The sequence below is a fragment of the Lipotes vexillifer genome, unplaced genomic scaffold (assembly GCF_000442215.2).
Source record: "Lipotes vexillifer unplaced genomic scaffold, Lipotes_vexillifer_v1.1 scaffold86, whole genome shotgun sequence".
Lineage (NCBI taxonomy): Eukaryota > Metazoa > Chordata > Mammalia > Artiodactyla > Lipotidae > Lipotes > Lipotes vexillifer.
The window spans coordinates 3,071,473-3,081,837 of record NW_006785406.1 but is presented as its reverse complement, the minus strand read 5'-3'; the positions used below and the strand labels follow the sequence as shown (position 1 = coordinate 3,081,837).

Here is a 10,365-nt window from a genome sequence, read left to right as displayed (position 1 = left end):
ATTGCAGCACTATTTACAATAGCCAAGGCATGGAAACAACCTAAATGTCCACTGACAGATGAATGGATAAAGAAGATGTGGGGTGTGTGTGCGTGTGTGTGCGCGCACGTGTGTGTGTGTGTGTTCGTGTGTGCATGTGTGTGGGGTGTGTGTGTGCGCGCCTGTGTGGGTGTATGTGTGTGTGTGTGGGTGTGTGTGTGTGCGGTGTGTGTGTGTGTGGTGTGTGTGGGGATGTGTGTGTGGGGTGTGTATGTGGTTGTGGGTGGGTGTGCGTGTTTTTGGTGTGTGTGTGCGTGTACATCTGTAGGGTGGGGTGGGCTGTGTGTGTAGTGGGTGGGTGTGCATGTTTTGGCATGTGTGTTTGTGCACATGTGTCTGTGGGGTGGGGTGGGTTGTGTGTGTGTGTGTGTGTGTGTGCATGTGTGTGTGTGGTGGGGTGGGGTGTGTGTGTGTATGTGTGTGTGTGGTCGTGGGTGGGTGTCGTGTTTTTGGTGTGTGCGTGTGGGGTGTGTGTGTGGTAGTGGGTGTGTGTGTGTGTTTTTGGTGTGTGTGTGCATGTGTCTGTGGGGTAGGGTGGGCTGTGTGTGTGGTGTGTGTGTGTGGTTGTGGGTGGGTGTGCGTTTTTGGTGTGTGTGTTGTGCGTGTGCGTCTGTGGGGTGGGGTGGGCTGTGTGTGGTGTGTGTGTGTGTGTGCATGCATGTGTGTGTGGGGGGTGGGGTGGTTTGTGTGTGTGTGTGTGCATGTGTGTGGCGTGTGTGTGTGTGGTTGTGGGGCAGTGTGGGTGTTTTGGGGGTGTGTGTTTATGTGCGTGCATGTGTGGGGTGGGGTGGGCTGTGTGTGTATGGGGATGTGTGTGTGGTGTGTGTGTGTGTGTGTGTTTGCATGTGTGTGGTGTGTGTGGGGATGTGTGTGTGTGCGTGCATGTGTGTGTGTGGGGTGGGGTGGGGTGTGTGTGTGTGCATGTGTGGGTGTGTGGGTGTGTGGGTGTGCAGGTGTGTGTGAGTGTGCGGGTGTCTGTATGTGGGTGTGTGCGTGTGTGGGGTTTGTGTGTGTGCATGTGTGGGGGCGTGGGGTGTTTGTGGGGGGATGTATGTGTGTGTGTGGGTGTGTGTGTGCGCGTGCATGTGTGCATGTGGGGTGGGGTGGTTTGTGTGTGTGTGTGGTGTGTGCGGGTGTGTGTGTGCGTGTGTGTGCGTGTGTTTGGAGTGTGTGTGGGGTTTGTGTGTGTGCTTGTGTGTGGGGGTGTGGTGTGTGTGTGTCTGTATGTGTGTGTGTGTGAGTGCATGTGTGCGTGTGGGGTGGGGTGGTTTGTGTGTGTGCATGCGTGTGTGGGGTGGGGTGGGGTGTGTGTGTGGTGTGTGTGGGGATGTATGTGTGTTTGTGTGTGTGTGTGTGCGTGCGTGTGTGTGTGGGGGGGCGGGGCAGCAAACAAAGTCCTGCCGGATGTTCTGTTTCCCATCCTGTCCCCTTAAAGCCCAGGCTGAGTGCCGGGGTTGGAGTTGGAGGAGTGGCTCCTCAGGTCCTATGGCAGATGCCCTACCTGTGTCAGGCGAGTTCATCCTCTAAGCTGCATCCCTAACTGCTGCTCTGGGAGGACAAAGAGAAAGCCCAGTGGCAGCAGCTCAGGGAAGCCCTGCTGGTCTCTATGTCACAGGGAAGTCACTAGAAGTCCATCCCACCAGCCAGCTCCTCCATGGACTGCAGGGTGCAGCATCCAGCTTCCCCTTAGCAGCCACCTGTGGGCTTGGCTTGAGCTGGTCAGACTCTCAAGGCTGTTCCATGCAGAGCTGTGGGCAGCTGCGCAGGCCCAGGTCCCCTGGGGGGGCTCTGAGAACCTGGAGACTGGGCTGAGAGCAGCGGCTGAGGCCCCCACTGTGGGAGCAGGGAGCCGGGAGAGGGGTGTCCACTCTCCCTGGCAGGGGTGTTTTGAGAAACCTCTGGTGTTGCAGTAACTTTTCAAATAGCTATGGCTCATCCCCAGCCTCCTCCTTCTTGGAGACGACCTTCTGCCCTGGGTTCTCATCTCTGTGGAGCAGGTCGCCCAGGAAGGCAGGACTGAGGGAAGGCTGCTGCTGGGTGAGGGACCTCAGCTCTGGCTGTGGGCAGAGGGCCACGTGGGATCCTTGCCCATGCGCCCTTCATGGAGACTGCTAGCACACAGTGAGTTAACCTTGGTCATTGAACCCAGCCATCTGAGAGCCCCACCTTCCCTCTTCCTGCACACACATGGGTGATGGAGTCAAGCCCAGAGACGTTCCTCTGGGAACATGGTCCCAGAGCCAGTGGCCCCACTGGCAGGCCTACCTATGTGGTGGCAGATCCAGATCCAGATGGCGCGGACCCTCTCCAGGTCACTGTGGGCCTCCTGGAGCAGGTCGCTCACCAGCGCGTCCAGGCCGCTCTTGACTGTCACCTGGGAAGTGGGAGGAGTGTGTTACGTCAGGGCCCAGACAAGGGCTGTGGGGAGCCCAGTGCCTTACCACCTGCAGCCAGCACTGCCCTTCCTCCAGGCAGAGAAGGAGGAGAGGCCCAGAGGCTCAAAGGCTGGGCTTAGGGCAACCTTGATGCAGGCTGGACACGGTGGGCAGTGCTGACCAGCTGAACCACTGGCCCTAGAGCCATCACATCTTCTCTCTGAAGCTCCTGGGGCCAGTCAAGTGGCCATCTGGGCGCTGTAGCAGCCCCTAGTCATGGTCATCACTACCCGAAGCAATCGACAGATTTAGCACAATCCCTATAAAAGTCCAACAGCCTTTTTTTTCAAAAATGAGAAAACCAGTCCTCAAATTCATATGGAATTCTAAGGGGCCTGGAATAGCCAAAACCATTTTGAAAAAAGATGAACAAAGTTGGAGGACACAGATTTCTGGATTTCAAACTTACTTAAAGTTACAGTAATCACAACAGTGTGATATTGACATAAGGGTTATATAGACAGAATTGAGTCTAGAAATAAACTCATATGTCTATGGCTAATTGACTTTTGACCAGGGTGTCAGGTCCATTCAATGGAGAAAGAATAGTCTCTTCAATAGATGGTACCTGACAACTGGATATCCATATGCAAAAGAAGGAAGTTGGACCCCTACATCATACCATATATAAAAATTAACTCAAAAATAATCAATGACCTAAATATAAGAACTTAAACCATAAAACTCTTAGAAGAAAACACAGGGGTAAATCGCAGTGACCTTGGATTTGGCAATGGATTCTTAGATATGATACCAAAAGCACAGGATATAAAAGAAAAAATAGATTAATTTGGCTTCATAACAATAAAAATCTTCTGTGCATCAAAGGACAATATTAAGAAAGTGAAAAGATAATTTATAGAATGGAAGAGGGGCTTCCCTGGTGGCGCAGTGGTTGAGAGTCTGCCTGCCGATGCAGGGGACACGGGTTCGTGCCCTGGTCCGGGAGGATCCCACATGCCGCGGAGCGGCTGGGCCCGTGAGCCATGGCTGCTGGGCCTGCGTGTCTGGAGTCTGTGCTCTGCAGTGGAAGGGGCCACAACAGTGAGAGGCCCGTGTACCGCAAAAAAAAAATAAAAGATTTAGAGTGGAAGAAAATATTTGCAAATCATATACCTGATAAGGGTTTAATATCCAGAATATATAAAGAACCCTTATAATTCAACAACAAAATGACAACCCAATTTTAAAATGGGCCAAGGACTTGAATATACATTTCTCCAAAAATATATAAATGGCCAATAGACACATGAAAAGATGCTCAATGTCATTAGTCACTAGGGAAATACAAATCAAAACCACAGTGGATACTACTTCATACCCACTAGGATGGCTATAGTAAAAAAAAAAAAAAAGGCAATCATAAAAAAATTGGCAAAAATTTGAAGAAATTAGAACTCTTGTACATTGCTGGTGGGAATGTAAAATGGTGCAGCTGCTGTGGGAAACAATTTGTCAGTTCCTCAAAAATTTCAACATGGAATTACCATATGACCCAGCAATTCCACTCCTAGGTATATATACAAAAAGAACTGCAGACAGATACTCAGATACCTGTTCACCAATGTTCATGGGGCAATATTCACAATAGTCAAAAGGTAGGGCTTCCCTGGTGGCGCAGTGGTTGAGAGTCCACCTGCCGATGCAGGGGACACGGGAGCCTGCATGTCCAGAGCCTGTGCTCCACAATGGTAGAGGCCACAACAGTGAGAGGCCCGCGTCCCAAAAAAAAAAAAAAAAAAAAAAGGTAGAAACAATGCAAGTGCCCATCACAGATGAATGGATAAAGAAAATGTGGTATATCCATGCAATGAAATATTACTCATCCATTAAAAGGAATGAAGTTCTCAGACATGTTACAACATGGATGAACCTTGAAAACACAATGCTAAGTGAAACAAGTCAGACACAAAAAGACACAGTGTATGATTCTTACTTATATGAAATATCTAGACTAGACAAATTCACAGAGACCGTAAATAAATTAGAGGTTACCAGGGGCTGGGAGGAGGGAGAATGGGGAGTTACTGCTTAACGGGTACAAAGTTTCTGCTTGGGGTGATTTTGGAAGTAGACAGTGGTGATGGTTGTACAACACTGGGAATGTAATTGATGTCACTGAATTGTACAATTAAAAACGATCCCAATGGCAAATTATATGGCATATGTTTTACCATAATATATAAAAAAAGAGCAAGTTAGGTTTTCTGCATGGATCCTCAGGAGAAAACAGGGCTGGGGTTGCTGGAAAGGCAGCCCTGGCCACGCTCACTCTTTCTAGAGAAGCAGGGGCACCTGTGCGCTTATCTCTGCAATGGTTGTCCGCGCCTCGGTCTGCTCCCACCCTAGGTCCTCCTGACCTAGGAGGTTCCGCCGCTCACACGGGAGCTCCAGGACCCACCCTCTGAGCACAGGCAGACCGCCAGGCCCCTCCGCGTGTCCCCTTGCCCAGCTGCTCCAACACCACAGTCCTGTCTTTGTCCCTCTCCCAGGGCCTAGAAGCACACGTTGCAGGCCCACATTACAGTCTGGCTGACTCCTGACTTAATCTCCAGCTTCGGTTCTATGGTTTCTGGCCCTTTGGTCCCCACTCACTGCTCTCTGAGGCTGTCCAGCAGCCTGTCCATCCCTTCTGGCAGCCATGACAACATATCCCACCCTGCACAGACTCTGGACACCCCCCTTCCCTTGCCTCACTCTCGCAGATGACCAGGCCTCAGATTCAACAAGGCCCAGGCAAGACTTCCTTACTAACGAGCCCTCCTCCTCCGCTGGGCTCTCTGCTGGCCTCGGAGCCAGGCCGCCTGCCTTGGCAAAGCTGCCCTTCCTTCCTCAGGCGCTGCCCTCGCTCCGCTGCATCCTCACCTCCTCCTCCTGGCCCTGGCGGCCCCAGCCTCTCCTGTCTGCCGTGTTTCTTCAAAACGCCCCCCAGTCTCTCTCTCAGGACTGCCCACATCTAGTCTCCCTTCCTTGCCAGGCTCCTGTGGGGTCTTCCTTCCACTCCCTCCCCCTTCAACCCCCATTTGCCCTTCAGCCTTCTGGAGCCTGGCCGAGGACTTAAACCTCCTCTGAGCTGCCCCCCGGAAGTACGAAGGGCCTCAGTGCTGAGCAGTGGAAGGGAGCCTGTCTAGCCTCGCCTGGCCAGAGTGAACCATGACTGCACCTTCTAGAACACTGACCCTTCCTGGTCTCGCCCGGCCTCAGGTGGCTCCTGGCCCTGCCTTCCCCAAGATGGCACCCTCCCTATGGCTTTAGCTCTTAGCTGAATCTGACGGCTCCCAAAGCAGGGTTTCCGGCCCAGACCTCTCCAGGCTAGATACAGCTCCGGGCTCGGCTATCCAGCTGCCCAGGGGTCACCTCCACAGGCACTAGAGCTCACTGCACCCCACACAAACCATCACCCCCGACACATGCTCCAGTTCTCTCACTCCGTGTGCCGAGAAGCTACCCTGCCTGCCCTCCACCGCTCAGCGCAGTGACTGGGCAAGCCCTGCCCCACCTTTACCTCACTGCACACACACTGGGGAGGGGTCCTTCCCCTCTGCTTCCAGCTCCTCTCCGTTCTCAGTGTCCCCGCTTCATCCAGGGACGCCTCCTCCTGCCAGTACAGCTGGACACCCCCTACTGATGTCCCTGCCTTGAATCAGACTCTCTGATCCGAGCTCCTATCATCACTCATCAGTTCAGCAAACAAGGTTCCTGAGTATCCACTACGTGCCAACCCCAGGGTGGTTTTTCTAGGACTGTAGACGATCTCCCGGCTTATCGGCCTAGGATTGCTCACTCTGACCTTAGCAACGGGTCCAGCTCCTTAGCTGCTCCGATCAGACTCTCTGTGGTATGGCTCCTGCCTGGCTCCCAGGACCCCAGTGTGTCCCTAGGGCATCAGCTCTTGTAGCTGCCCCTCCCCACACCCGCCCCAGATGTGCCCAGGCCCAGAGGTGTGGGGGCTCAGCCGCCCACGTGTTCAGGGGTGAGGACTGCTGTGGTCATGTGGGTGTTGGCCATCTGCATCTGCGGTCCTCCCCCCATCCTCACGTCCCTTCCTTCATGGGCTGGGGCTGGCAGGGCTCAGCAGCAGCAGTGCCCCAGTGGGCAGGGGAGGACAGGACAGGGCTGGCCGGAGGCGCCTGCCAACAGGGCAGCGCAGGGTGTGTAGCCTGGGGTGAAAGCATCAGGACCGTGAGTGGGGTGGGGTGGGAGGGTGAAATGGCCTCTGTCCGGGGGCCTTCTGTCCCCCTCCCACACGTTGTGGAAAGGCGCTCCGTACTGTCCATCCAAGGGACTCAGGATACACTCAGGAGGGGTCTGGGGAGAACCTTTGCAGCTCTGGTTTGGGAAACTCCAAGCCGCCTTGTGGGGGTGACCATCGCAGGCAGAGGGCCCAGCTCTCCTACCTGTGAGGCATAGGTGTCCAGTTTCTCAAACTGCCGCAGGTCCAGGGGCATGGATTTCAGGCTGGAGCGATCCCAGGGGTAGGCTGGAAACACAAGGAGGTTGGTCAGGGTCTGAGACTGGCCAAAAGGACTGCCTGGCCCAGGGCTCCCTCTCTTTTTGAGGAGCTGTGACGGCCTGACCTTCAACATGATTCCCGGACTGAAACATCACTCTCAAGAGCTAGATCTCTTAGAAGCGTTCCTCGGTCCAACTGGTTGGGAACCGTGGTAACTCCTCTGGTCCTCTGGGAGACTCCAGAAATCAGCAGTAAAGAAAGTGATTGATTGACCTCAGTGAATTCAGCAGCCCCAGACGGACTGATGACAGAATCCCTTCTCCCCACCCCATAGTTTCCTGAAGATTCCCTGCTAGCTTTTCCAGGAATGAATGCTCTGTGGGAAGCACCCAGGCAGTGCTGCTTGCCACTGATGCCCTGGCCACAGTGCCCGGGTAGTCTGAAGGGCACCCGGGTGTGGGAGAGGGCATGATGGTCCTGGGCCACCTGGACCTCTGTAGGGTGAGGTGCGTTTGGCACCCAGACAGGCTTCTTCCCTTGCCCATGGTCATCTGGAGGCACCCCAAGAAAGTTAAGAGTTCTGGCAACTCAAGGTGCCCAAAGTACAGTGTGGGGGGGGTGCCTGAGGGAAGCTGGGCCTCAGAATCACTCTTTTACACACAGCCTTTCTCAGGGGAAGCCAGGGCACAGAACAGCCCCAGGCAGCTGCTGCAGGGCTGACTGACCAGTGGTCAGACCAACCCATGGATGGATGGGCAGCAAACCCTTGTCCCAGTCCAGAGAAGAGCCTGGGCTCTGGCTGGGTCTTTCTTATTCAAGGCCCTCTGAGCCAGGCTGACCAAAATCAGGCAAGCTGGATAGGAGGACAGGGCAGGGGTGAGAGGCGGATGGGGCCAAAGGGGCCCTGATCCCCTGACTCCAGTGGATCAACTCTCAGCCTGCTATATCAGGAACCTCTGGGTGCTGGGTAAGTAAGGGGTGCTGGTGGGACCCCAGGACATGACAGCAAGCCTGGGAAGAGCACAGTAACATGGGAAAGTGCGTGGTGGGGCTGCACAAGGCCTGGGGTCTAGTCCGGTGACCTCCCCCTCACTGGGCAGCGCTAGAGCCAGCAGCCCAGCCTCCGGCGCAATCTATGGGGTACCTGGGAGAGTGAAAGAGACGGTGGATCACGTGGTGAGGTCAGCAGCATTCTCCTCCCTGGGAGGGTGCAGGGTGAGGGTGCTTTGCAGGCAAGCGCAGAGCAGGGGTGTGAAGCCGCTGTGCCCGGTGCGGGGCTGTGCCTGCATGTACCCACACAACCCTCGTGGACTGTGAGAGTCCTTCTTTTTTCAGTTTAAGCAGAAAAATAATTTATTAAATGTCTTCAAGTAACTGTGTGAGCTACAGGAAGACCAGAACAGCAAGTGTAGAGGCTGCATAGCCAGAACCAGGGCTGTAAGTCAGACTGTGGAACCGCGGGGGACAGCATTTTGGAGAATGTCGCCATTCCCACCGAAATGCATACAGTGGTTTCCTTGGTGCTATAGACTTGAGAGGTGTGGTGAGAGGGTGGGGATGCCACCAGCGCGGGCTGGAGCTGCTCCACGACCCTCCCTGGGCCAGCACTGCATGTCAGGCAGTGCCAGCTGGTCAGGGAGCTGGTCAACGTCTGGCCACAGAGGAGCTCCCAGCCTCCAGTCAAGTTCAGCCGTCAGGAGCAGGCCACACGGGTCCTTCTGCGCTTCCCCACTGCTGTGGGTCCCTTCCTGTTAGGACCCAGGCCTTCTCCCTCCTCAGCCTCAGACTGGATTTGGCCCCCTCTACTTGCTCCCTCGGTCCCTGCTGACGCCCTGCAGGAGTCCTCGTGTTGGGGGGTGCGGGGTGGGGGAGGAGGGTGCGGGGCGGGGAGAGGTGTTGGTCCCTGTGACCTCTGACACATCCAGGATCCGAGGCTGTTCCTCTCCTAAGAGGGGACAGGGTGCGTGGTGGGCAGGCAGGCTGTGCAAACTCTACCGTGAGGCTGTGGCCTGGCCCAGCAACCTAGCATTTTCTTTCTTCATTTTCCGCTCCTCTAATAAGCACCAAGACTCCCTGGACGTCCCCTGCCCCCAGCATTCCGTCCTGTACAGTCTTACCCTGGAGCTCCCTAGAAGCCCAGCGCCATCGCGGCTCAGTGACTGTCTGGTGCCAGAGCTGGGATTTCTCTCCTCCTATCACTCAGATCACTTCAGGGCCTATCTAGGGTGGTCTACCACGCGGCCCTTGTCCAGCCAGACCCTCAGAAGGGAGGGGGGACACAGTAGGAAGCCCTGCCGAGCTTCCCCCCTTCTTGGTGCCCTCTTCCCCCCCACGGACTCTGGTTCCTGCCATCCTCTGACAAGGGCCGTCACGGTGACCTAAGTGGATATGAAGTGGACTTACACATTTAACAAGCGTCAGCTCTGCAAATGAGGTCTCCCCGCCCCCATTTCAAAGAAAGATGCTGTTTCTAAAATGGGACTGAAAAACCCTATTATTAAGAAAGTTTTACCCTTTCTTGGTTCCATTCTACAATATCTGAACATTAGGAATATCCATAATGATTTATGCCTCATTAAATTTACTTTCTGAGCAGATTATATAATATTTGAATATGATTTTGCATAAATACATTTAAAACACCAGTGGCATTAACTAAGTTATTCTAATTTTAAAGCAAAACAATGGGAAGAAGTACCAAACTGTACTAAACCTTAGATGCCATCTGGTCTGAGCCGAGGGGGAAACTGAGGCCCAGGGAAGGTGAGTGAGGGCCAAAAGCAGGATTTGAACCCAGGCCGTCTATTACCCATTCGGGATTTCTTCCTCTGCCCCACTCTGCTTATTCACCTGCCTCCCTCCTTACAGATGCTTGGCATTCCATTTAAAGTTAATACGATTCTGAATTCTGTTTTTAATGTTTCCCATAATGGGCTGCCTTGTTATTGGTGGGGTTTATGCTTTAGCTTTGGGATCACATCTGGTGTGTGAGCTTTTTACTTCTCTACCTGTGTCCATGGCAGATGCTGCCAATCAATCATGATACTCCTGTCCCCTGAGCCCAGAGGTGGCCCCAGACTCCCAGCACGGTGCTCCAGGGAGCCATTTCCAATTGAGCACAGATTGGCTCATGAGGCTAAACCAACTTACCGTCTCAGAGAATGGCTCCAAAGAAGGCCCCGCAACTTACCATGGGCGTCTTTCCCTCCAGGCTGCCGGGGTCTTGTGTTTCCATTTTTATCACCTTGTAAACCTACAATATCCCAAAGGTCAGAAGTAGAGACACTTCAGAAGAAATAGAAATGCAAGCACAGACGATTTTCTGTGTGGGTGTCCTTGTTTCTGACGTCTCCTCTTCACTCTCCCTCTCACAGCCTTCTTGATCCCATCCCCACCCACCACGGAATTGCTGCTGGGATTGCCCCGGGCTTCCTGCTG

The 10,365-nt window shown here is 54.0% G+C and overlaps 1 protein-coding gene across 2 annotated transcripts in view; it reads right to left on the bottom strand.

The window, feature by feature from the left end:
• KY (kyphoscoliosis peptidase) overlaps nt 1–10,365 on the bottom strand; it is a 47,234-nt gene that overhangs the window by 17,019 nt on the left and 19,850 nt on the right. For both annotated transcript variants that reach the window (XM_007457545.1, XM_007457546.1), the window contains 3 exons: nt 10,118–10,180; nt 6,872–6,954; nt 2,305–2,413 (listed from right to left, as the gene is read on the bottom strand). In XM_007457545.1, coding sequence (XP_007457607.1) covers nt 2,305–2,413; nt 6,872–6,954; nt 10,118–10,180 — 255 coding nt within the window. The remainder of the gene's footprint in view (nt 1–2,304; nt 2,414–6,871; nt 6,955–10,117; nt 10,181–10,365) is intronic.